This window comes from Gopherus flavomarginatus, chromosome 2 (genome assembly GCF_025201925.1).
Source record: "Gopherus flavomarginatus isolate rGopFla2 chromosome 2, rGopFla2.mat.asm, whole genome shotgun sequence".
Taxonomy (NCBI): Eukaryota; Metazoa; Chordata; order Testudines; family Testudinidae; genus Gopherus; species Gopherus flavomarginatus.
The window spans coordinates 47,570,935-47,598,863 of NC_066618.1; the positions used below are offsets into that span (position 1 = coordinate 47,570,935).

Below are 27,929 nucleotides of genomic sequence, written 5' to 3' on the forward strand. Positions count from 1 at the left end.
CTTGGCCACCCTAAAAGGATGTCACTGGGCACCTAAATAAGGGCAGGCTGCAAAAGGATGTCCTCATAATTTAATCACCATCAGCACAAGAAAAGACCCCCCTTAGCTCCGATTCCCTGAGACTTGCACAAATGTTAGAATACCCCCACACAACACCAAGTGAGAAGAGGGGGTGGGAGAAATTTGGGATGTGCGGGGCTGCGGTAGCCAGAGAAAGAGGTGACTTTCCTGAGCTCCAGGGCTGTGGCTGCTGGGGAGAGACCCCCCTCCTTCCCAGCCCCAGCTTGGGGGCTGCCACAGTGGGGGAGAGAGGGAGAAACCCCCCTCCTTCCCATCCCTAGCTTTGGGGTTGCTGCAGTGCAGGAGACAGGGAGAGACTCCCCCACACACACTCCTTCCCAGCCCCAGCTTGGTGGCTGCTGCAGCAGGGGAGACCCCCCTACTTCACAGGTCTAGCTCGGGGACTGCCATGGTGGGGGAGAGAGGGCATATACATCACATTAGAAAGGTAAGACTACGGATATTAAAATATGCATTGTGCGCTTTTATTTGTAGAACAAAAAACATTAATTATTAAGGGTTTTTTTTTAATATAAGCGCTTTTATCCAAAGCGCTTTACAATACGTAGTTAGCTAATGGTACAAAGAACATTTGGAAAGATCATTAAGTGTCTGCTGAGACCCTCAGCAATTTTCAAGTGGGCTGCAAAAAAAAGTGAAAACCACTGTACTAGTGTGTTTCACACTCCCACAGGAGGGAAGGGTGTCCCCACAACATTAACCTAGCCCCTTTCCGCAGGGATCAAGAAGCAGAGGCCCTATATGGATAAAAACAGTTCAGTCTAACCATGTAGTGTACTCCTCTCACTATATGGGAGGATTACCAGCCCCTTACCCCAAAATAACAACTCATTGCTGCCTCTGCCCTTGAGGCTGGCTACCCCAATCCAAACAGTTGACATGCTCCATTAGCTGCAGTGTAAAGAAGAAAAGATTTACAATGTCTATGTAGAGATTCAGTGCTGGACGGGCATAATCAATGGGTTCTTGATCCTTTGTGGGGTCTCTTCTGATCCTAACTTGTGTCAGCATCAAATGCTTACAAGAATAAGGAAGGAAAAACCTCAATTACCATTTTTTCCTCTTTTGAGTCTTACAACTTTTATACAAAATGCAAGGTTTATATACACTACTTGCCCTCACCTGGGACTAAACCACTGTGCAACATTCTATGAAGGTAACTGTGTTGCATGGACTCAGATGCATTTGTTAATGTTTATGGATATCATAATTGCAAAGGTTTATTTCTCCTAAAGAGACCTCTAGTCCTAGTAACAAGACTGGAGGGCACAATTTAAGCTGTCATTCATTTTTATTTTTATTTTTTTTTGGCAAAATGCTTTAAGAAAGGCAATTTACAAATATTTTCTTGTCCCTCTGTTATTATATGAATGACGGCTTCCCCTTAATGTGGAGCCTTTCAACTTCTCTGGCTCCATTGTCCTCGTTAACACCATCCACCGGGAACAGCCCACTATCACATGCCCCAAGCCACCTGCTCCAGGAACTGCAATCTACTAGAGTTCTCAGGCAGCCCCACTGCCACCAGTGAGACTGCTGCTGCTTTTTCACAGCAAAATTACACATTCGTTGCAATAAGCACTGCATTTCATTAGTCACATCACTAAATGGCCTAGACAAGATTGCTGGGGGAAGAAACTTTGCATTTCTCCACAACAGGCCTAGGTAAAAGTGGCCTGGTTTACAGAGATGCTAAACACCTGCAGAGCCACTGCTTTCAGTGGGAGCTGAGAGTGCTTAGCACTTCTGAAAAATCAGGCCACAACTATTTAGGTGCCTAATTATGGAATTAGGAACCTCATATTAGATAACTGAGTTTGAAAATTTTGGCCAAAGAAAATAGTTTGTATGGTGACAACATCTTATTTGAAAAAGAGAGAATGAATGCTGTACAAATATTCTACTTACAATTGCAAAGGTCAGCATTCCAGCCAAAGCATAACTTAGTTGTAGTGTCTATAAGAAAAAGTGAAGAAATATGTTTGTGTTCATCATAATTGCAAAATGACAAATAGGAACAAGTTAAAGTTACAGCCCTTAGAGCATTTAAATCAATATCAGTATTAAAAGGGACATTTTTGGCATAGTAAAAAAAGCCCCAGCAGAACTGTCTCATAGCTGATCTAAAACAAATGCTAATCCATAACTGGCAAACACTACACTTCATATATCTGTTACTAAGCTTGTCATTCAGATGGGATCATTTAGACTCTCTCTCACAGTATTTTTTCCATTTTGAGAACATGTACAGCCTTTCTTGGCTTGTAAATCCATAAGCGACTATGGATACCTGTTAACACATTTGGTTTTGGCTACTCAGAGAGAACTGAAACAGGAAAAACATACCAAAGACCTGATCAGCTGTGTAAATGAAACAATGTTCAGAGGAGTACAATTTGTGTCACACAGTGGCACTTCTTCCTTGTGCATAGCTCATCATTTCTGTCTGCACTGGGGATTTTGCTGTAGTTTGCTGTAGTGAGAGCTGGCGTTACTGGTACTATCCCATGACAGATATAGAATACATCTACGCAGCAGCTGGGAGGTGTAATTCCCAGCGTGGTAGACTTAGACACTGTAGCTCTGCTTGTGGTAACTTCTAAAAATAGCAGTATGGCTGCTATGGCACAGGCAGCAGCCCAAGCTAGCCACCCAAGTATGTGCCTGGGGTGGTGGGTTGTACTGGACCAGCTTTCCTAAGCCGCTGCAGCCACACTACTGTTTTTAGGTTCTAGTTCAAGCAAAGCTAGTGCATGTATAATCTACCCGAGCTGGGAATTACACCTCCAGCTGCTGTGTAGACATACCCATTGTGGATATAAGTACTGTATGGTACAGCCATGACTATGCTGGAAGAGCACTGTGTGCTTTTGTGAGAAATACTAAGTAAATTACTTACAGGTGATTTCTTAAAGCTAGAGAGAAGTCCAAAGATGATCAGCACTGAGACCACAGTCCAGAAAGGCACAGCTTCATGAGTGACATTCATCTGAGAACAACAAATACAATAAGACTGTCTTCATTAAACAACACATCTGTGATTGCAAATGCTATCATGTTTTTCAAGGACAAGGACAGTAATTATTAAGCTTGAATCAATGATATAGAGCAGTGATGGTGCAATCCTGAAATTACCAAGGCTGGTTTAAGCTTCTGTTCCATTTCCTGGACTTTGATTAAACTAAAAATCTCTGAAATATGTTTTATTGATTTCTAAGTACTGCAGGTTTTGATTTTAATTAGGTCCTTAACCTGGCCTCCAGCTGCTATTGCACACACATTAGCACTCACTAGCACCTGTGGGAGCGATTCTAGTACCTGCTCATGTGAATGATAGAATTTTCACATGGAAAACACGCTGAGAGAAACGCATTCTATCACCAGTGTAGTTGGGTTTTATTATCGGTCATTGGTTACCGGGATTACAGCAGCAAAATGTGTGGGTAGATGGACGTGTACTTTGTGGAAGGATAGCATAAATTAATTAGGACCACAGGTTTTAGGTCAAAGTCTCAGATTTTTTTTTTAATATGAGCATCCCTAGCACCAAAACAAAAGCCAATAGTTGAAGATGCTGAGTAAAAATGTAGCTCACCAGAATTCTATGTGACGCAAAAATGTAACAATGTAATTTTGTTGCTAAATTAATGTTAATAATGACTATTCAAACTGCTCTTTTGCCAAATATTTCATTAGATCAGTGTTTCCCAAACTTGGGACGCCGCTTGTGTAGGGAAAGCCCCTGGCGGGCCGGGCCAGTTTGTTTACCTGCCCCGTCTGCAGATCTGGCCGATTGCGGCTCCCACTGGCTGCGGTTCGCTGCTCCAGGCCAATAGGAGCTGCTGGAAGCAGCGGCCAGCACATCCCTCGACCTGCGCCATTTCCAGCAGCTCCCATTGGCTTGGAGCAGCGAACCACAGCCAATGGGAGCCGCGTTCAGCTGGACCTGCAGACGGGGCAGGTAAACAAACTGGCCCAGCCCGCCAGGGGATTTCCCTACACAAGCGGCGTCCCAAGTTTGGGAAACACTGCAGTAGATGATACTTACTTTTGACTTCAGAGCAACCCAAGACAGCATCAAAGTCACAAATGCTGTTATTCCTCCAACCTGCATTACTGTCATGGCAGCAAAGAAGCTAAAATTCAAGCATACAACATATTATTTAAATAAAATAAAATAAAATAAATAAAAAGTAGAATTAAAGAAAAAACTTGAAAAAGACTTACGATGAAACCACTCCAAGCACCAGGCCTTCAATAATTGTCTAAAAAAATCCAAAAGAGAGAGCGAGAGAGAGAGAGAGCGAGAGCATTTTCTTTGAGATGGTGAAGAATGTCCCTTGTGAAAATGTTGCATATTTTTATTTCAATTCCTTATATGATTGATATGAAATACTGAAAAAAATGGTCAGGATGATGATGGGAAAGAAAAACAACATATAGCAGATCGCTAAGGAAATCAGCTCCCTTGTCATTGTCTTTAAAGCATTATTACTTTACACCTTAAATGATTTGAACAATTCCACAACAATCCTTCTTCATGCTTGCATCACAAGCAAGTGAAAGAGGAATAACTAATAAGTCTTCAGGCCATTTTCTAACATGCACATTTGGAAAAATAATGGCGAGAACTAGGGTTGCCAGCTTTCTAAGCGTACAAAAGCAAACACCCTAGCCCTGCCTCTTCCCCAAGCCCCACACCCCCTGCTCACTACATTTCCCTTCTCTCGGTGGCTTGCTCTCCCCCACCCTCACTCACTTTCACTGGGCTGGGGCAGGGGGTTGGGATGCGGGAGGGGGTGAGGGCTGTAACTGGGGGTATAGACTCTGTGGTGAGGCCAGAAATGAGGGGTTCAAAGTGGGGAAGGGGACTCCAGGCTGGGGCAGGGAGTTGAGGTGTGGGAGAGCGTGAGGGCACCAGCTGGGGGTGCGGGCTCTGGGATGACGCCAGGGATGAGGGGGTTGGGGTGCAGGAGGGGGCTCCAGATTTGTGGGGGGGGCTCAGGGATGGGGCAGGAGATTGGGGCACAGGCTTAGTTCCAGCAGCTCCCAGTCAGCGGTGCAGCCGGGGTGCTAAGGCAGGCTTCCTGCCTGTCCTGGCACCACAGACCGTGCTGCACACTGGAAGCAGCCAGCAGCAGGTCCAGCTCCTAGGTAGAGGTGCACAGGCGTCTCTGCACACTGCTCTCACCTATAGGCACTTCCCCCCCACACGCTCAGCTCCGATTGGCTGGTTCCTGGCCAATGGGTGTGCGGAGCCAGTGCTTGGGACTGGGACAGCACATGGAGTCCCATGCACCCCCCCTCGCACCCTCTCCCCGCCTAGGAACCAAACCTCCTGGCCACTTCCAGGGCACAGTATGGTGTCAGAACCGGTAGGGACTGGCTTGCCTAGGGTGACCAGATGTCCTGATTTTATAGGGACAGTCCCAGTTTTTGGGTCTTTTTCTTATATAGGCTCCTAGTACACCCCCACTCCCACCCTCTGGTCCCAATTTTTCACACTTGCTGTCTGGTCACCCTAAGCCTGCCTTAGCCGGGCAGCACCACCAATCGGACTTTTAATGGCCCGGTTGGCTGTGCTGACCAGAGCCACCAGGGTCTCTTTTCGACCGGGCATTCCAGTCAAAAAACGGGCACCTGGTCACCCTAGTTACAACTTGGAACCTCAGAGATTAGGGAAATGTGAGGTTCTTTGACCGCCAAAAAGGACACAGCAATAGAGGAAATGCTCCAGGGAAATGCTCCAGGTGGGATACAACTGAATGATCTGACCACCACCATCCTTTCTTCCCTTCCGCTTCCCCTGATGCCAGGCAGTAGATGGTTTTTATTTCTGCACCAGTATGTGGTTAATGAATACACAACACAATAGGTTAATGAACACTGCAGAAGGGGAGTAAATCAGACTTTCCTTTGTAAAGCAACTTGAGTTTTAGGGATTAGAAGTCTAGAAAGGAGCTAAGATTATTAATTTTGTTATAAAGACTCTCCCGCAATCGCACAGATCCACCTCCTTCACAGGCACAACGTGTTCTTTTTATATTTACATGAATTCTGTGTTATTCAGCAGATTCCATCCTGTAGAATAGGTGGCACTGTCAAGGTGCAGGATTGTAGGAGTCATTTTTGGACTCTGTTTGGATTCAGAGAAATTTTCATGTTTACGTATCTGAAGAAGACCTGGCGAGATCTTTAAAACATATTAAAGCAAAATAATAGGGAAACGCATAGACTTCAACAATATACTTACAATCATCAATGGTAACATTAAGTTCAGTGGGAATTTTTTGCAGTTGTTCTCACACCAGTCAATTATAAACAGCAGAATAATAGTTGCTGGACTAAAAACAAATTAAACATTTTTCACTTATTAATATTTTGGTTAAATATAGTTGATGAAAGTTGTTAATATTTTCACTATTTAAAACATAGCATACAAATATTACATCTGAATCACTTAGCTATACAATGTTCAGCTGTCTATATGTTTGTTGTTATTGCACCAGCCTCTTAATTATACAAAGCCACATTAGCTGAAATATGGTAATGTCCCTCCAGTCAGAATCTTATTTTTCTGACATTTTGATTTTTGGCTATGAACCCTGAATCAGAGGGGTAATCAGGATTTACCTGTCCTTAGAATGTCATCCGATTTGCCTGAGTGGAGATGTCATTCAAACTGCAGATTTGTGCAGAAATACAGATCCTAGCAAAAAATGTTGCTGAGGCCAAGTTTTCCAAAAGTGGCTTTCATTCATGCCTATGCACTTTTTGATTAGCAACACCTTTAGATACCCAGGTGATGGGTTTTACACACATAAACTGTATCACTTGTGTCTTGCCCTCTTCTGTTTTCTCTGCGCCCTCTGACATTTCTCTTTTAACATCTGTTCACCTCTCTCTTCCCCCTACCTCCATCTGCTATTTGTTTACATACATATATGGCTCTCATCATTGTAATATCTGAGCACCCCATATGGGACTCTCCACCTTCTCACCAAGGGTATGTCTACACTGCAGCTGGGAGCGAGGCTCCCGACACAGGTAGATAGCCTTGCACTAGTGAGGCTTGAGCTAGAGTGCTAAAAATAGCTGTGTGGCTGTTGCGGCAGAGACTTGGGCTAACCAACCAAGCTGCAGGCCACCTGACCCCATCCCCAGGCTTGAGCGCTCTTCTGGAGACTCCATTGCAGCAGTATTGCAATGCGGATGAATACATTGGGCAGTAGATCGCAACACAAAGCCAGTGTAGCTGCCCACCTCTTGTGTTCTAGTGCTGTGGGTGAATCCAGCAATCTGGTGTTATGTAGCACGTGTGCCTACGGACCAGCTACTGACAAACTTGAGTATATTTGCCTATGCAGAGGATAAAGAACAATGATAAATTGTCACTAAACGAAATAATGTCATGGGGAAACTAAAAAACATACACTGTAGCATACAGAGCATACTGGTGTGCATTTCTATTCACTAGACTCACACGGAAATCCTAGGAGCAGGAGGGAAGAAGATGGGAACAGAGAAAAGAAAGCAGCAGGGAAAATATAATCAATTCACTTCTAGTGTCACTATCAAGAGATATGATTGGTCACACCCAGCCTGGGAAGGGATAGCTGCTATACTGTTAATAATCTCACAGATCATGATGTTTAATGAAACACAGTGCGTTGGTGAGTCATTTTGGTTACTTACAGAAGTTTAAGCCAAAACCAGAGATTCTTCTGCTGCCATCCTTGAAGCACGTTCCTAGTAAGAGACAAAAGTGGTTGCTACAAAATCACATGTGGCTTTGCAAAATACATTGGGCAAGCTTCAGTTCTCTGAAAGGTGACCAGATGTCCTGATTTTATAGGGCCAGTCCTGATTTTGGGGTCTTTTTCTTATATAGACTTCTATTACCCCCACCCCAATCCCGATTTTTCACACTTGCTGTCTGGTCACCCTAGTTCTCTGTGATATTTGTACATCTTCTTTGACCTCAGTGTAGTTGCAGGAGTTTAACTGAGTGGAACTGACCCTTACATGCTTTCCTTACATGGTCCTGCTTCACACACATGGCTTGAACTTACAGGAAGTGCTGTTTACACCAATTCACAGAATACAAACAGGCAAAAAGCGAAGAATTTAAATAGCAAAGGTGAGTTATAGAGCAGTGACAGACATGGTAAAAGTTCACACTTATGTCAGATCCTGCCCTCATTTCTCCATGGAAGGCCCTAAAGAGAACTGCTGTGGGCCTTCTCTGTAGTGGAGCACATGTTAAGAAAGGACCATCGAGGAGGACTTTGTGCTCCCTACACAACAGAAACCTGTGCACTGTGGCTGTGCGAAGCGAACAAGTCAGCGCTGGGTTGGGGGATGACCAGTGGGTCTGACACTGTAAGGATCAACTGGCCTAAACAGACCTGTGAGTTTGTGCAGGGGATGCAGTACCATACTCTCAGCTCAATGGAAATGCCCTGGCTTTGGGCAAAGGCTCAGCATTTGCCTTTAATCTCAAAGTATAACATGCCCAACCCCAATTTATGAGGAAATAAGAAAATAAATGAGAGAGAGTAAGAAAGAGAACCATTCTCTGTTTTCATGAACGTTTCCTTAGCAAATATATTTAGTTTCCATGCCATAAAAACCTATAAAAACAAAAAAACAAACAAAAAAATCAGTTTCTCAGAGGCTTCCCAGTTTTGTGTGTGCTGCGATAGCTGATCTAAACAGCAACTAAGTCAAGTATTATCAAGATGGAAACGCTTAGACAATCATACAAAACAATGCTGTGTATCAAGCAGTCTATTCAAAGCAAGTGGGCTCTGGTCTGTGTGGGTGCATAGTAGCTGTCATGTGCTCTTTCTTGGTGCACTTCACTTTAAAATTCATCTGCTCCTTCAGTCTCAGCTCTCCCTAACTGCTAACTCCTTGCTCTGCCTTTTGGCCACAAAGGTAGCCTCACTCTAGGCCAATGTGCCTCAGAGACAAATTCATATTTTCAGAGGGTTTCATAAAGTTTAAAGCCAGAAGAGACCAGTAGATCTTGTAGACTGATCTTCACATCACAGGCCATCACATTTCACCCAGATACCCCTGTATCAAGTGCAAAGCCAAATGAGACTAAAGCACATCAGTCCTAAGAAGATTAAACTATGTGCCACAGGGAGAGAGCAGGAGAGACTAAAGTGCCACCAATGCCTGATGCCCCTGCAACGACAGGGAATTGATTATGTGAGATGAGATATGGCCAGAAGATCCCAGCAGTTAAACCACACCAGAGGCTGCAGAGGAAGGCAAACACCTCCCAAAATCCCAGCTACTCCTCCAATTCTCTGGAATTGCCCCAGCCTTTCAAGATTTGTGGTTCAGAGAGTTCCTCAGCTAGTTCCTTTAAGATCTTGAGTGTAAGCCATCTGGTCTTGCCAATTTTGAAAATGTTTGATTTTAGCAGATGCTGACTCACATCCTCCTTTGTTAAAGAGGCTGAAGTTTTTATTCCATCCACCACAACATATGGAATGGATACAGCCTCCTGCTTCATTCCACATGTAGAACAGAAATATCTATTGAGACCATTCCTGCCTTTCCTACATCACTATTTACAGTTTTACCATCTGTATCTAGGAATGGACCTATATCTGATTTAGGGTTTTTCTAGTTTTCAAAATGCCTTCTTATTACTTTTAACTCTATTAGCCATTGATAGTTTACTGATTCCTTTGGCTTCCCTTATCAGTTGCTTACATTTTTAAACTAGCAATTTATATTCATAACCCTTTACTTCCCCTTTTTCCATCTTCTCTTTCTGTCTCTATATATACATATATATAAAATCACTGATTCCACATTTCCTTTTACCTAGGATGCTTTCTTGCTTCATGTACCTTTTTTCATGTCTATGCAGTCATTGCTTTTGGGGCATCAAGGATGTCCTTGAACAATTACCAGTTTTCATTAACATTTCCCACTTTAAATTTGTTCCCAGTCTGTTATGGCAACAGTTGCTTTAAGCTTTGGAAAATTAGCCCCTTTCAAGTTCATAATATAATATATGGCAAGTTGTCACCATATTTGGCTTGCGCAATGTAAATGTAACCAGCGCATGATCACTGGTACCTAGGAAATGGCTAATTTTTAGGTCACTGATTAGCTCTTCCTTGAATGAGGTTCAGTGCTGAATTACCCTCTGTTGGGTGCAGAGTCTTCTGTGTTAAGAAATCATCAACTGTTTTTAGAAGCTCTAAGGAAGGTTTGGTATTGGCTGCATTAGATCTTCAGCAACGATCCCCAAGTTGAAGTTGGAGCAGTTTGTCCTGTTCTTTGGTGAGATTTGGTGGTCTCTGAGAGATGCCCACCACTACACCACCTGTAGTTTGACTTGTTAGAACTTTAATCCATGACCATTTGAGGTCTCGTGAATCTGCATTGTCTATGATGCTGGTAGACCAGGTACCAGGTCTTGCCAAGGCTCTAGATGTCAGCTGAGCACTGACAAATTCATAGCTGGAAACCCAGACCAGCTCACCTGTTTGTTAGTATTGTTCAAGACAGGTGACAGACGTGTAAGGATGTTTTTAGTGTTTAGACTCCATAAAATGCTTGTAAGTTGCTGAATGCATTAATCTTACATATATCCCATATGTATCCCATGCTATAAGGTAATATGTAAATTTTGCTTTATAACTGTAAAAAGGTCTGCTCTGAACTTGTGAACTCAAGCAGGAGGAGCATTTCCCCTGCACATCAAGAAGGATTATCAAACTTAAGGGGGCCATTGTGAAGCATCATGATATAAAGAATGGGTGAATGGCCCCCTCACACCTGTGAAGGTACTACATGCAAGGAAGCTCGTCCCATCAACTTGAATATGGAAGAAGAAAGACAAGCTGACTTGAAAATTCTTAATCTCTTTGCTGTTTGAGCGCTCACAGGGCTGGAGCTATGAAATAAAAGCAGAGATCTCCAGGGTCAACCTGGACTAGCATTAAAGGACATTTGGTGCTGACAGATTACTATATCTCTGTCAGCTTTTGGAACCATATACTGTAACTCAGGCCACGTCCACACTACAGAGTAAAATCGAAATTAATAAAATCGATTTTATAAAACAGGTTTTATAAAATCGATTTTACGCGTCCACACTAAGGCACATTACTTCGGTGGTGTGCATCCATGGTCCCAGGCTACCATCGATTTCCGGAGCGGTGCACTCTGGGTAGCTCAGTAAAAGAATGGGACCAATAACTTTGATTTCCGTCCACACTAACCCTAAATCGATATAGTAATATCGATTTTAGGGTTACTCCTCTCGTTGAGCAGGAGTACAGAAATCGATTTTAAGACCCCTTAAAATCGATTTTAAGTGCCTTGTAGTGTGGACGGGTACAGCGTTAAATCGATTTAACGCTGTTTAAATCGATTTAACGCTGTAGTGTGGACCAGGCATCACTTGTGTGCATATGTTGCCTGCTTTAACTTGTAAATACAATAGAACCTCAGAGTTACGAACACCTTGGGAATGGAGGTTGTCTGTAATTCCAAACCAAATGTTATGGTTCTTTCAAAAGCTTAGAACTGAACATTGACTTAATACAGCTTTGAAACTTTATTATGCAGAAGAAAAATGCTGATTTCCCATTTTTTTTAGTAGTTTACATTTAGCACAGTATTGTATTATATATGCCTTTTTTTTGGGGGGGGGGGGTCTCTGCCACTGCCTGAATGCATACTTCCAGTTCCAACTGAGGTGTGAGGTTGACTGGTCAGTTCATAACTCTGGTGTTTATTTGTAATCTGAGGTTCTGCTGTAACTCCATTTCTTTTTCCTAGTTAAAAAATCCTTAATTAGTTTCCTATAGGATTGGCTACAAGCATTGTCATTGGTGTGAGATCCAAGGTACAAATTGACTTGGGGTAAGTGACTGGTCTCTTGGGACTAGAAGCAACCTGAATATTTTGTGATTTTTGCAATAAAGCAACCATTTATCAGAGAGTCCAGCTTGCCTGGGTGGCAAGATAGACTGGAGTGCCCAAGGGGATGGTCTGTGACTCCATGGTAAGAGTGTTACAGTGATCCAGGAGTTGACATTTGTTACTGAGTTGGTGAAATCTAATTATAGAACATGCAACCAGTTTGGGGTGTCTGCCCTGCTTTTTGACAGTCTGCCCTGAGGTTGGCACTCATGATTGTGAACCACTCCACACAGCATGACAGTGTCTGTGATGGAAAGTACTATCCTCCCCTCTCGTTTTTCCCTATTCTATTCTTACAGAACAAGTTGTAATCACTGATTTTACCATAAAACCAATCCCACCACATTTCAGTCATAGCCATATCATATTTCCTCTCAGACATGAGCATCTTCAACTCCTCTTGTTTATTACCTAGGTTCTTAGCATGAGTATCTAAACAATTATTCCTTCCATGCTCTATAGTCCTTGGGTTTGTCACATGCATTAGGTTTGTGCCTCATTTACATATCTGGTGTTTGCACCATAACTACTTCTTTTCCCTCTTCCCCCTTCATCATTAGTTCAAAGCCCTCCCAACTATACTAGCTAGTCTATAACCCAGGAGATTGGTACCCCTACTACCAAGATGAAAGCCATATCAGAACCATGAAGTTCTCTCTATATATTAGTTGACCCGATGCTCCACAAAACCAAATTCTTTCTTCTCTATACCACTTACTTAACCAGCAATTCACTCCAATATCTTCACCTTCTTTCTTCTCTCACTCAAGGGCCAGGAAGGATTCCTGAGAAGATCACCTGGATATTCCTTTCCTTGAGTTTCCTTCTCAGTTTCCTGAAATCTTCCAGGATCGGTGGAATGGTGCCTGATGTGGTGTCATTGCAGCTGCTGATGATCACCACCAAAGGAATGTCTCTGGCTGATCTCAGAATCTTATTTATTCTTGTGGTGATGTCCTTCATCTCTGCTTCTGGAAGCAGCAAATTGTCCTGTGGTCCTTCTGCCCCTTGCAGAATGTTCTATCCTCTCTTCTTAGCACGGAGTCCCCAGTGAGGATTATATTTTTCTTTGACCATTGATGGATGCTCTCTTGGATTTGTCTGAGGTCCATCTGGTTTGATCTAAGCAGCAGTTCTCAGTTCTTTCCTTTGCTATTTTTCCTCCAGGTTGTTCCTTACAGGTTGTTCTCTCCACATGAATTGCTACCAGGTGCTGAGTAAGACAAGTCTTCCAATTGTGAAAATATTCTTCAGCTTCTCCTAGAGGGAGTGGTGACAAATTTCCAGTATTCTTTCTCCTTGTCTCTCCTCTTTACTTGGCTCCGTTGCTTCCTCCAGGCAGGAAGCAGAACATAGGACATCTGATGCTGGTAACAATAACTGAGGACTTGCTGTCCATTCTTGTTGCTGAGGCGAAACTGAACCTGTAATGCAAAGCCTCCAAACTTCCTTCTACAAACTCCCATGGAAACTCTGCTGTTAGATGCCCCCTCTTTCCTTCTCGGCTCCTTGGTTGCACTATTGGGAGGTGGTGGGAGTACTCTGTGACTGCTTTATAGGGTACAACAGAGCAGTGCATCCAGCTAGCTCTGCCTACTCCCCACCCCCTACCTAGTTGCACCCAATGGGAATCCTCTATATGCCTTTGAGCACAATTGTGAGGAGCCCTGACACAGCTGTACAAAGGGGAAGTCTCCATCCCCTCCTGTTTCCCCACATTGCCATGTAAGGGATAGGCACCATCAAGCCTTTGGACAGCATTAGTCTGAACTGATGCTACAAGGACACACTCCTAGAAGTGAGTTTAATATGAAGCTAAACACTGAGAACTTACCAGTAAATCAATCCAGAGATCATACCAATTGTTATGGCCAAGAGAAGTGCTGTAAAGCAGTCCACTTTCAAGATGAAAGCTGAGGAAATAGTGCAGAAAGTGTTGTTTCAGATAAGACATTTAGATTTAAAACAACACCCATGAGTAAAACTTTACTGAAAATGTCATGTCCCATTTCTCAGGTGCAAGAACTGAACAATATTGGCCTGAAGAAGCTACCATATTCCATTTATATCAGGCAGTAGATCACCATAGAATAAATAGCCAATGGTTTGATGCTCAGAGTGAAATGAATCATAGAATCATAGAATATCAGGGTTGGAAAGGACCTCAGGAGGTCATCTAGTCCAACCCCCTGCTCAAAGCAGGACCAATTCCCAACTAAATGCTGCCTCTTTGTCTGAGAACCACTGCAAATCTTGAAAAACCAGATGAATCTTTTGCAACCCATAAAGGCTGCATGACTTCCATGAGATGCTGCTCTGGGTAAGTTTGTCTTTCAGCAGGTGTGCATACACGCACATGTGTGCAGTTCTGGCTCTGAGTGGGGTTTTCAAATTAGTACTTCTGGTAACATAGCCAGTGCTTCCTTGATAGCTGCGGTATCATAGAATCATAGAAATATAGGACTGGAAGGGACCTCAAGACCCTCAAGTCCAGCCGCCTGTGCTGAGACCATCCATGACAGATATTTGTCCAGTTTGTTCTTATATACGTCCAATGATGGGGATTCCATTGGAAGCCTATTGCTGAGCTTAACTAGCCCCATAGTTAGAAAACTTTTCCTAATATATAACCTAAACCTCCATTGCTGCAGATTAAGACCATTGCTTCTTGCCCTACCTTCAGTGGACATGGAGAACAAGAGATCACTATTCTCTTTATAACTGCCATTAACATATTTGAAGACTGTAAACAGGTTCTCCCTACCCTCTCTTCTTTTCTCGAGTCTAAACATGCCCAATTTTTCTAACCTTTCCTCACAGGTCAGGTTTTCTTTTTATAATTTTTGTTGCTCTCCTCTGGACTCTCTCCAATTGGTCCAGAGCTTTCCTAAAGTGTATGAGCATTTATAGCTTTCTTATTTGTTTTTACGTGATGTCTAATTTGTCTGTTCAGTCCATGATCTGCTCCCTTAGTTATCTCAGCCAGAGATAAGGTTATGCCTCTTGTGAGCCACAGTAGAGACATGGGGAAGGCTGGAGACATTCTGAGCACTAGAGAGCATGTGTGGGAATTGTCCCTTGCTATCTATAGCAAACACTCCCAAGTAGCAAAGCTATGCTGGTGGACAGGAAAAAGGAGCTAGGGTGATGCTCTTTCCCTCACCAGACTCAGACATGCCCTCACTGAGGCTGCTAATGCTGTGGCTGGCAGGGCTGGCCAGGCCTCTTACGTTTCCTCGGCGTTGGCAGCCATATTTATGCCAGTCTTAACCTTCCCATTTCTGTTAGTCTTTCCTCATGTGTATTTGTCCCCATGCTTTTTATCATTTGTGTTACAATCCCCTGACAGAAATCTGTTGATATCTTGACTGAAAAGTGGTGTCTCAGACTCAATGCAGCTCTCCAGTTGAGGCCTAACTTGTATCAGAGTGGGAAAGTAACTTCACCTGTTTTTCATTCATGTCCCTAGTAAAACAAACACAGTAAAACACTGACTATGTGTTTGACAAGAGCATTGCATTGTTGATCAATAGTCGCTTTCTCATGTGCATTGTTTCCTTTTTATTCCTCCTGTGGTAAGAGCCTCAAGCAAGAATACATTTATAAAAGGCCTAATTCAGTTCTCCTTGTATAAGAACACCTCCCAGAGGACTTAACTGACTAGACAGTCACATTTTCCTACTTCTCTTAGATGAAGAGATTGACTTGGGACCCAGATCTCCCATTGTTTTCAATGGGCGTTGAAAGCTTGTAGTGCTTGGCAGGAAGCAATCAGCATTTTGCAAGCATTCGGCCCATAGTTGTTTTGTAACAAATCCATTATTGCTGAGATGGTGCATTTACATGTTGCAAATAATTCTATGTTGCTTTTGTAGGAAATAATGAGCTAGTAAGTGATTTACAAGCTCCCTTTGTTTGTCTTTTACCTTAAATGGAAATGTAGTGTTGTGTAATGAACACTGCCTGAGCTTGCCCTTTTTATTTTATGAGTTAAGGGCACAAAGGTAAATTGTTTTTATAATACCTTCTACAAAGACACTGAACTAAAGTTATGTTCATTTGGAGTCTCCAATCTATTGTATACTGTTTTACTAGAGACTCTCAGATGATTTGAACGGGTTATGTTAAATCTTTTAAAATGTAGTAGTAATAAATAATAATTTATTATTATAGTTATGTTTATTCCTGAGAATTCTAATACACATTTAATTAGGATGGTTCTGAAAAATAAATGATTTAGGCTTGTTATTTGGTATAATACTGCCAGATCCTGTACAGGCCTTACTCAGCCAAAACTCCCAGTGCCTGAAAATCAGGTAAATAACTCAGATTAGACATCTGCCTTTCTGAAATCAGACATCTGGCTACCTGATTTGTGCACACAAATGGCATTTACATGTATATTTGAGTAGTTATTGTGAGTAAAATCTAGGTTGCAACAATGTGCATGGAAAAAAATGGATTTTGCAATTTTAGTTGTTCTTACTATCTTTGTAGAGTACATATTAGTAATTATATTTACTTTCACATACTGGAATGCAGAGAAAAAGTCTTCCCTTTATTAAATTCCATAATGTAAATATCACATTAAACACAGAGGTATAACAAAAACAAAAGCTGGATTTGGGTTCTTGGTGATCTCTGGATGAAAAGCACTGTGCAAGTACAAAGTATTAATTTTTCTTAAAGGTCTGGCTGGAATAACTCCTCCTTAAAGCCCTGCCTTGAAACATGTGTCTTTAGTTAGGCCTATACGTCATCATAATCTTTCCCCTCTGAGCAGCATCAAAATTACAAAAAAGATCAGGAAATAGGACATGTACACTAGTCATTGCATTACCTTATTTTTGTGCCCTCCACCCTCTTTCCCCATATGCCTTCACCCATGTTTATGCCTATATCTTTAGGGAGCAATTATTTTTATTTCTATACCACCTTGTTATTCTGCTGTAAGCTCTCCAGTGTAGCCACTCTAAGGCCATGTCTACATCTAAAGTTTTGCAGCGCTGGTTGTTACAGCTGTATTAGTACAGCTGTATAGGGCCAGCGCTGCAGAGTGGCCACACTTACAGCAACCAGCGCTGCAAGTGGTGTTAGATGTGGCCACACTGCAGCGCTGTTGGGCGGCTTCAAGGGGGGTTCCGGGAACGCGAGAGCAAACCGGGAAAAGAGACCCGCTTCGCCGCGGTTTGCTCTCTCGTTCCCGGAGCCACCCAGCAAACCGCAGGGAAGGAGATCTGCTTGCTCTGGGCTCCGGGAACGAGAGAGCAAACCGGGAAAGGAGACCCGCTTCGCCGCGGTTTGCTCTCGCGTTCCCGGAGCCACCCAGCAAACCGCAGGGAAGGAGACCTGCTTGCTCTGGGCTCCGGGAACGCGAGAGCAAACCGGGAAAGGAGACCAGCTTCGCCGCGGTTTGCTCTCTCGTTCCCGGAGCCACCCAGCAAACCGCAGGGAAGGAGATCTGCTTGCTCTGGGCTCCGGGAACGAGAGAGCAAACCGGGAAAGGAGACCCGCTTCGCCGCGGTTTGCTCTCGCGTTCCCGGAGCCACCCAGCAAACCGCAGGGAAGGAGACCTGCTTGCTCTGGGCTCCGGGAACGAGAGAGCAAACCGGGAAAGGAGACCCGCTTCGCCGCGGTTTGCTCTCTCGTTCCCGGAGCCACCCAGCAAACCGCAGGGAAGGAGATCTGCTTGCTCTGGGCTCCGGGAACGAGAGAGCAAACCGGGAAAGGAGACCCGCTTCGCCGCGGTTTGCTCTCGCGTTCCCGGAGCCACCCAGCAAACCGCAGGGAAGGAGACCTGCTTGCTCTGGGCTCCGGGAACGAGAGAGCAAACCGGGAAAGGAGACCCGCTTCGCCGCGGTTTGCTCTCTCGTTCCCGGAGCCACCCAGCAAACCGCAGGGAAGGAGACCTGCTTGCTCGGGGCTCCGGGAACGAGAGAGCAAACCGGGAAAGGAGACCAGCTTGATTACCAGAGGCTTCCTCCTTCCACGGAGGTCAAGAAAAGCGCTGGTAAGTGTCTACATTGGATCACCAGCGCTGGATCCTCTACACCCGAGACAAAACGGGAGTACGGCCAGCGCTGCAAACAGGGAGTTGCAGCGCTGGTGGTGCCCTGCAGATGTGTACACCTTCAAAGTTGCAGCGCTGTAACTCCCTCACCAGCGCTGCAACTTTCTGATGTAGACAAGCCCTAAGATGACAGGAGAGAGCTCTCCCATTGATTTAATTAATTCACCTCCAATGGGAGGTGGTAGCTATGTCAGTGGGAGAAGCTCGTGTGCTGACATAATGGTGGCCACACCATCTCATAGGTCAGAGTAACATACGTTGCTCACGAGCGTGGCTTCAGCGATTTAAGTTATATTGACATACATGGTAAGAACTGACATCTGAAACTCCCCCATTCCTTCTTCAAAGCAGAGCTCCTTAGGAGGGGAGGCCAATGACACATGCACAGCTATTTAACAGGCACTCTGCCTTTCTGCCCCTTGGTATTCTGAGGAATCTTATTAAAAATCCCTCATTAGAAATGTACAAAAATGCCAGGTTTTAAAGTTGGAAAGTGGTTCTGCTGGTGCGATCCACACTATCAAGAATAACCTTTTGTCCCAAGTGTGAATAATTCAGTATTTGAAATCTAATAACAAAAGGAAAATGACCTTTGTCAGATCCTTTCTTGCATGTATCCCAGAACCAAGGCCAAATATGCCTCATGGTAGGAAGTTGTGTTTACTTTCTCCCACCTACCTCTATGAAGACCATCTGAGCTTTCCGATGTGACTACTGTAGACTGGGGTTTTGTATTTGGACTGCTCATCCGATAATCCATATTGTAGCCAGGCGATGCTGCTGGGGAATTCTGGTTCTCAGTCTCGGGCATCTGCCCTCCATCTTTAGTGTTAACTTCGGCTGGTTTGTTTTTCTCCATCTCTAGCAGTTTTCTTTCTGCAGCTTCTAAGGTTTTGGTAGATATTGTAGCATGAGATTCAGGTGTCATGATAAGTTATAAAGTAATTGCTAATGGAAACTATGTTTATTTCCAATTCAAACAATGGACAAATATTGGGACAAAATCATCCCTTGTGTAACACAATGGAGTTACACTAGAGATAACTGGCCCATTAGTTACAGTGGCTAAATAAGAATGTATTATTAGACTTGCTTCTATTTTCTCCCGCAAAAGGACATTAAAATATTGTTTGGTGTCAGAGGCAAAACTAGCCTGACAGATGGTAAACACTGCACAGATGAAACACTCCGAATACTCTAGTTTCTGACAAGAATGTGCAAATAACTGTTAGGGATTATGAAGCTTGCCAGTTTTGGTTGAATCATCTCTCTTTTTGGGGACCTTTGAGCATAGGCGCACTGAACGTCCGTGTCTGACATAATGTGGCAAAGAACTGCAGCATCCCAGTAGAGCAGCTTGTTCGTGTAGTGGCTCCTGTTAGCCCTTCAAAATCAAGCATTATTTCACCTTGAAATGCTACGCTTACACACACCCAAGAGCAGGTTATCTAGAGTTTCTATACCACCCCATTGGATTGTGGAAAGATTGATTTTGTTGTTCCTAAACTACCCGACAGATGGCTTCGGGAGAGAGTTGTATAGTGGGAGTGTTTGGCTTGGGGGAGACCTCATTCACAAATTATTCCCCCTCCAGAGAGGCATAACAAAGGAATAGTCTCTGCACAGACTTTGCGGAAGGGACCAAGAAGGGTGAAGAAAGAACAAGACAGGAAGACTGGATCATTCTAAACACAAGTGGGAACGGTACCTACGAATATGCAAATATTTTGCAAGTGTAAATACAGAGTTTGAAAAATCCTCTTGTCCAGGATGAATAGGAATCTTTCCTGGGCAAGCACCATCGAATTCTACAGAATCTATGCTTTCATTAAAAAAAAAAGGTTTCTACTCCTTACTGTTGCAAAGAAAACCTTCCAAATAAGAACTTAGTGTAACCAATGCAGCACTGTCTTCCTACTATAAATCTGCCAAGAGCTCTGGTGATCTAGGTTCTACTATGAGCTTCAGGGCCTTTGCTGATTCCCAGAATTTTCTTAAGCTGCAGCAGTATGAGTGCTCACCAGATTCTCCCCAGTTTCACTGATCTTCAGAAGTCTGTGGGCTGCAGTGACTGTGACACAAAGTGTCAGCTCTGGCTAAGGCCGTAGATGTTAGATAAGAGCTGACAAACTCATAATTGGAGACCAAACCAGCTCACCTGTATGTTACCTATTTTGAACAAAACTATTAGTCTTATGACAATGTATTTAGTGTTTCACCTCTATGACATGCTTTTATGTTGCTGCATGCAGTAATCTCACTTGTAAAGGCTGTAGTCCATGCTTTATGGAAATATATAAGATTTACTTTATAAGTTTGAAAATGTTTGCTCTGCACCTGTGAACCCAGGCATGGGAATCCCCCAACCCCACCCCATCCAGGAGGACTATCAAAAATTAAGTGGGCCATTATAAGACATAAACTTTGTTAATTGCCTCATCCATCCATGGAGAAGTAGGTGCAGAAGACCTCATCCCATTGGTTTGAATGCTGAAAGAGGGAAATAAAAATAGTGGACATGAAGATTTTTCATCTCGTTGCTGTTTGAACTCAACAGGAATAGAGACACTAAACTGAACCCAGAGATCCACAGGGGTTACCCTTGGGTCTGCCCTGAAAGACATTTTGAATTGCCAGAGCTGTATAACTCTGTCACTCTTAGGATTTAGATTGCAGCTCATTTGTGTGTATCGTTTTGGTTGCTTTAATCTATAAATAACTCTTTTTTTTCCTAGTTAATACATCTTTTGATAGTTTATTACAGGATTGGCTACAGGAGTTGTCTTTGGTGTAAGATCTAGGTGACGGATCTCTTGAGACTGGAAGCAATCTGAATATTTTGTGGGTTTTGGTGTAGGTGACCATTTATCACTAAGTTCAGTTTTCCTGGGTGGCAAGATGGAGAGTCTAAGGAGACTGTGTGTGGTTCCGTGGTAAGACTGTTACAGTGATCCAGGAGTTCACATTTGTCACTGGCTTGGTGAAATCTAATTATAGAACATACCACCAGTTTGGGGTGTCTGCCCTGTTGTTGACGGTCTGCTCTGAGTTAGGCACTCACAGTTGTGAGCCATTCCTGACTACAACACCTGAAAAAATCAGCTTCTTTTCAATTGCTTGGTAAAGTTCTGAGCAGTAACTAGCAAAGGAGTAGTGTAGCAGAGCCAAGACATTCCCTTTGCAGTAGCCAGAAATGTAGGAACGAGGTAAAAAGTAGAAGCATACATACATTAGCACAGCAGACAAAGTCCTAGAGGAAAGATAAAGTAGTGGAGAACTCCCTCCCACACACCCTCTTGTAGCTTGGAGATTTTCCAGTGGGATCTGACTTGCAAGTGTCTGATACTCTCGAAGCCCCTCTAGGGGCTGCAAGTGTGTGCATGTGTGTCTTCATTACTTTACCCCTAACCCAGCTGCCCAGCAACTGTGATGGGTGGATGTCTCTACAACTCTACCGTTCCCTTAAATTTCTGGCTGCAAGGAAACTGTGAGCTAATAAGAGATTTTCACAGGGATCAAATCACTGCACTTTGTTTGTCTTTCTACATTGCACAGAAATGAAGAATGAATTACTTCTGTTCCCTGGTGTTTTAACATACAGGTTACTTTGTCTGTATGCGGTTTCCCTTTATAACCCCTTGATGTAAGCTTTTTGGACAAAGGTAATTTTTCTCTGCAAACATCAAGGCTATTGCATAATGTTTGATTGTCGATCAGAGAATTTACACTACTGGGCACCAATCCTGCAGTTGATCAATCAGAACTGAAGCTGTGCACCCACAAATGTAAATCTGATTCCATGGGAGTATGCAAGCACACTGGCATGCCTCATGGTGCAAGTTCAGAGCCCTGGACTTAATTGAGGCAGGGCAGAGGGAAACAGCATGTTTATTTTCTAGGACTCTAAAAAAGTGATAAAATATTGAGGAAATTGGGACAAAGAGTAATCATGCCAAGGTATGCTGAAGAGGAACGTGGATTTAAAACATCTGTTGGTTACTCAGCCATGGCTTATTAAATTATTAAAACTACTGCTGCATACAAAAATACACAACTAAATGTCCATTTGTGATTGCAGTGAGGCTACTAACTAACCACAGCAGTGACATTTGAAATGGTCAAGCAATTAAGCCATGGAGATGGACACTCAGCATTCCACTCAACAAAACATTGTTATGAGATGTGACTGCTGGTAATATTTAGCAGCTAATTTTTAAACTTCCATATCAGCAGTTAGTTTCCCAACAAGAACTTAAAAAAGAAAAGCAAGCAAGAAAGAAAAAGGCATGATCTTGCTCTCACTGAAGCCAATGAGTGTCTTTGCTCTTGAGCTCAGTGGGCCAGATTGTGACACTTCTGTTCAAGATGTGCAGTAGTTTAACTCAGCGAGCCACCCCACTGATTTCAATGGGACCACATGTGGAGTAACATTTTATTCAGTAAAAACAATGAGGAGTCTTTGTGGCACCTGAGAGACTCACAAATTTATTTGGGCATAAGCTTTCGTGGGATATAACCCACTTCATCAGATGCATGGAGTGGAAAATACAGTAAGCAGGAATAAATATAAAGCACATGAAAAGATCATAGAATCATAGAAGATTTGGGTTGGAGGAGACCTCAGGTGGTCATCTAGTCCAACCCCTGCTCAAAGCAGGACCAATCCTCAACTAAATCATCCCAGCCAGGGCTTTGTCAAGCCTGACCTTAAAAACCTCTAAGGATGGAGATTCCACTGCCTCCCTAGATAACCCATTCCAGTGCTTCATCACCCTCCTAATGAAATAGTGTTTCCTAATATCCAACCTAGACCTCTCCCACTGCAACTTGAGATCATTGCTTCTTTTTCTGTCATCTACTACCACTGATAACAGCCTAGCTCCATTCTCTTTGGATCCCCCCCTTCAGGTAGTTGAAGGCTCCTATCAAATCCCCCCCTCACTCTTCTCTTCTGCAGATTAAATAACTCCAGTTCCCTCGGCTTCTCCTCGTAAGTCATGTGCCCCAGACCCATAATCATTTTCTTTGCCCTCTGCAGGACTGTCTCCAATTTGTCCACATTCCTTCTGTAGTGGGGGGACCAAAACTGGACGCAACACTCCAGATGTGGCCTCACCAGTACCGAAAAGAGGGGAATAATCACTTCCCTTGATCTGCTGGTAAGGCTCTTACTAATACAGCCCAATATGCTGTTGGCCTTCTTGGCAATGAGGGCACACTGCTGACTCATATCCAGCTTCTTGTCCACTGTAATCTCCAGGTCCTTTTCTGCAGAACTGCTGCTTAGTCAGTTGGTCCCCAGCCTGTAGCGATGCATGGGATTCTTCCTTCCTAAGTGCAGGACTCTGCACTTGTCCTTGTTGAACCTCATCAGATTTCTTTTGGCCCAATCCTCCAATTTGTCTAGGTCACTCTGGACCCTATCCCTACCCTCCAGCATATCTACCTCTCCCCCCAGCTTAGTGCCAGCTGTGAACTTGCTGAGGGTGCAATCCATCCCATCATCCAGATCATTAATAAAGATGGTAAACAAAAGCAGCCCCAGGACCAACCCCTGGGCACTCTGCTTGATACCGGCTGCCAATCAGACATCGAGCCATTGATCACTACTCATTGAGCCCGGTGATCTAGCCAGCTTTCTATCCACCTTCTAGTCCATTCATCCAATCCATACGTTTTTAACTTGCTGGCAAGAATACTGTGGGAGACCGTATCAAAAGCTTTGCTAAAGTCAAGATCTATCACATCCACTGCTTTCCCCATATCCACAGAGCCAGTTATCTCATAATAGAAGGCAGTCAGGTTGGTCAGGCATGACTTGCCCTTGGTGAATCCATGTTAACTGTTCCCGATCACCTTCCTCTCCTCCAAGTGATGGTGACTTTTTATTCCTGCTTACTGTATTTTCCACTCCATGCATCTGATGAAGTGGTTTATATCCCACAAAAGCTTATGCCCAAATAAATTTGTTAGTCTCTAAGGTGCCACAAGGACTTCTCATTGTTTTTACAGACACAGACTAACACAGCTACCCCTCTGAAACCTGGCATATTATTCAGTGTAAGCAAAGGAATCAGAATCTCAACGTGAGCAGAATTTGGGCTCCTTATTTCCTGTGTGTAAACTCCGAACTTCATGAACCAGTTAAGAACAAAAGCAGAATATCCTTTCAGTCAGCACAGATTCATCCAGAAAAGTAGCATCCACTTCTGGAACTCTCTCACTTACCTTTCTGTGAACACTCAGGACATTGCCATTCATCTTTGTTATCGTTATTGTGCTGGTTTAGCATTGAACTGCTCTGCTGGGACCCCTTATTAGGAAGCCTTTTTTCGCTGTGTTGGGCTGGTGGGGAATGGACTTCTGCCACTTCAATGTTTTGTTTGTTTTGACTGCATCTCAATGAGCGACGTCTAACCTCCACCTCCATTGTTTTATTCATTCTCTTGAGTACTTTCTGCACCTAGATGCGTGCTGGGAAAAGAACTATTAGTAGCCATTATCCTCACAACAAGAATGTTTAAAAACTACCTTAATCCATAACCAGAAACTCTTGCTTAATCTAGTATTTCTGAAAAACATGAGCTATATAAATGCAATAGAGTTGGTTCAAACACAACTATGCATTCATCAGTAATTTGTTAATGTGACAAATACATAACTTTATATAACCATAAAGCACACCTGTGCAAAATGATCAGATCATTACCATTTACCAGTCAATTATATTTTCAACACTACATATTGAAGAACAACTAAGCATGATTAACAGTTTTCAGATTAAAGTTTACGACTAGACTGCTATTTTTCTTCAGTGTAAGACCTCTGAGCTATTGTGTGTGAGATAAAACTATACTGAGCTATTAACAGACAGGAATTTCCTTATACAGAGCTAAGCATTATTTTTTTTTACTGCACCTGATTTCTTTAATCTTTGTTTCTTAGTAGCATAATTGGCAGATTGCTGCAGCATTAGATAATATTAAAAAGATCCTTTCACCCTTTTCTTTGAGAAGTTACACATAAAACCAGCAAGGGCAGCGAGCGTGGAAGCTGCAAATGCATTCACCAGACTAAAAGTGAAAGCAGTTACATTGTTTGTTACCTATAAGCACTGGGTACAAAGTCTGCATATCTGGGGTGGGGCTAGGCATTACCAAAGTGAGAAGAGCAGAAATACTACAGTGTCAACAAACACCACCCTTGAATCACTAGTCCAGATCTAACCCATGTTGGTAATGGCCTACCACATACTTGTATGGGCTGTCTCACCATAGTAGCTGAGTACGTGTCACAAGGGAAAACGTTAACAACTCTTGCTCTCTCGCTCTCTCACACCTTTCCCTGCCACCTCCAGACAGGATTTGGGTGTTTGTTTTCTTAGATGAATGGGAGAGAACGAGGGGACTCTTGTAAGAAAGGTTGGGTAAAGAGATGGGCTTTGCATTTGGCTCAGAACGCGGTAAGGTTAGCAGTCATTTTTATTTCACCTGGCAGTGAGTTGTATAGGTATGGTCAGACTCCTGTGAAAGGTCCATTTCTCTGGATTACAAGCATAATCCTACTGGTCAACTGTTCCATTGTTCCAGTGAAAGGCAGCTGTGGTGGTCAATTATGGTCATGGACAAAGCAATCTCGCCAATAAGCCAGGACTGTTTCTGTGCCCAGCTTTGGAAATCAAGACATTGACCTGAAACTATACTCTATTCAATAGGGAGCCAGTACTGAGAGGTGAAAGTGTCTTTATGGGGTGTGGCCCCTCATGGGTAGAACAGTAGTCCAATGCCTGCCACAGCTGTATGGCTGCTGTACACAAGGCAGCTCTTTGGGCTAGATCCACAAAGGGGACTTGGACTCAGCAATGAAACACCTAACTTGTAGGTATCCTGCCATCTAGTAGAACCTACAGCTCTCAGTTATGCACCAAACTGGGTGAGTGTGACATACCCAGGGTACAACCCAGACTAATGAGTAGCTGTGTCACCCCTGCCCTCTAGCTTGGGGTGTCCTTTACAACTGCTGTAGCCTCCAGTCTGGACTGCTCACAAACAGCCTCTAGCATGCAAGTCACACCCAGCTGTGTCTGTGTACGTGATGAAACCAGCCAGCCACATCTTGTGTCTTACCAACCTGGGTTATGCTGCTGGGTGACCCTAACACACCCCCAGTCCTGGACTTCTCCCCAGAAATGTATGTCCTGTACTGCCCAGCACCTCTCCTGGACAGTACAAGCTTATATAAAGTTCATTATTGTATTAATAGAAATGATATGCAAACAGTTTGTTACCCCAAATAAAGTTTCGCAAACACTTCAATTCAAACATACTGGATTAGATAAAACAATAAAACAAACTACAGAGAGATTTTAAGTGAGTACAAGTAATGAGGCATAAAAGTCAGAAATAGTTATAAGATAAATAAAGATAAAATGCAATTGATGCCTAACTTAACCAACTATGTTAACTTCAAAGCAAGGTTTGTCTCATCACATGCTCTCAGCCATCTGACCAACTTCTTAGATCAGGACCGCTTCTCCAATTCACTGGCAGCTTCCTTTGCTCTTTCTGGTGTAGTGAATTGATTGACACAGAGAGAAAGAGGGGTGGGAGTGTTTGTCTCTCATTTTTATAGTGCCAGTCCCCTTCTCGGAAAACAGTTCTAGCTGAGATTCTGGAGACAGAGAGTCTACAGGAAAGGATGTTCCCTGCTGCTTTTCCTCACCTATTGGAGCTTCTTTTTGTTTCTCTTCCTGCTTGAGGACTCTGTTTACTGCTTAAATGCAAATTAAGCAGCGCTGACATTCCTTTGTCTGAGACAGACCTGTTTGCCAAGCTCAATTTGGAATGTGGGATGAGATCAGCATAGAGGGGAATCTTGTAACTTCACATACAATGTTGCCAGGCATGTTTTATCAGGATAATACTCAACAGCAAATGATGAGTTTTCAGATGATACCTTACAAGGCATAGGTGCCAATTCCGTGGGCACTCTGGGGCTTGTGCATCCATGGTGAAAAATTAGTGGGTGCTTGGCACCCACCGGCAACCAAACTCCCCCTTCCCCTGCCTTGCCTTCTCCCCCCCTTCCCAAGAGTGCCATGTCCCCACTCCTCCCAGCACCTCCTGACCCCTCCCGCTGTCTAACAGCTGTTTGCCAGCACTTAGGACTTTCCCGGAGGGAGGGGGAGGAGCGGGTACACGATGCGCTCAGAGGAGGTGGTGGGGACTTGGGGGAAGTGGGTGGAATGGGAGCGGGAACTTTGGGGAAGGGGTGGAATGGGGGCTGGGTGAGGGTGGTGCAGGGGCGGGACAAGATGGGCCAGAGACTCACCAGCTCTCCACACAGCCAGTCCTGCCCTTCCCTGGCTGGCTCCAGACTGCCTCAAAAAATGGCTTCTCTCCTTCCTGAGCTCCCTGGGAGGGGCATCTCACTTCCTATTGGTTGCCGGGCAGACTCTGAGTCTGCCTTGGCTCCCCGTCCCTACCAGGGACAGTGCCTCTCCCTGAGCTGCCAGCAGACAGAGCCCCAGGAATGTAGGTAATCTCCTTGGGGTTACACTTGTATAAAGATTATTACAGCAGTGTGTAGGGTGTGGACACAGGGGTACATGCTGTCACAGTGAGTGCTTTAACTGGGTTACATGCTGTAAGAGGGTACCATCACAACTGTATTTTGTGTAGGGCCCAATCTGGTAGGCGACCGCTGAGAACACCTACTGTATTAGGCCCCACTAGAAATATAGACAAGACAATACCTGGTTTGAGGATCCTGGTCGCCATAGATGCTATGCTGCTCGTGGCACAAGGATTTAGGTGGC

At 43.7% G+C, this 27,929-nt stretch overlaps 1 protein-coding gene across 5 annotated transcripts; it reads right to left on the bottom strand.

The window, feature by feature from the left end:
* Positions 1-523: 523 nt before the first annotated feature.
* Positions 524-27,515, bottom strand: LOC127044575 (protein lifeguard 1-like). Of its 5 annotated transcripts, none has more exons than XM_050939634.1 (11): positions 27,443-27,515; positions 24,341-24,586; positions 18,791-18,997; positions 13,877-13,955; positions 7,777-7,830; positions 6,335-6,425; positions 4,309-4,346; positions 4,130-4,217; positions 2,981-3,070; positions 1,990-2,037; positions 524-1,098 (listed from the first exon to the last, which is right to left on the bottom strand). In XM_050939634.1, exons 2-11 carry the CDS (start codon positions 24,552-24,554, stop codon positions 910-912), a joined length of 1,098 nt encoding a protein of 365 aa, XP_050795591.1. In that variant the 5' UTR covers positions 24,555-24,586; positions 27,443-27,515; the 3' UTR covers positions 524-909. The 5 variants fall into 5 exon arrangements, with proteins under 5 accessions (XP_050795591.1, XP_050795590.1, XP_050795595.1 ...); XM_050939633.1 differs by lacking the exon at positions 27,443-27,515 and adding an exon at positions 25,113-25,131 and having other exon boundaries at positions 24,341-24,575; XM_050939638.1 differs by lacking the exon at positions 27,443-27,515 and adding an exon at positions 25,031-25,110 and having other exon boundaries at positions 24,341-24,575.
* Positions 27,516-27,929: the final 414 nt, after the last annotated feature.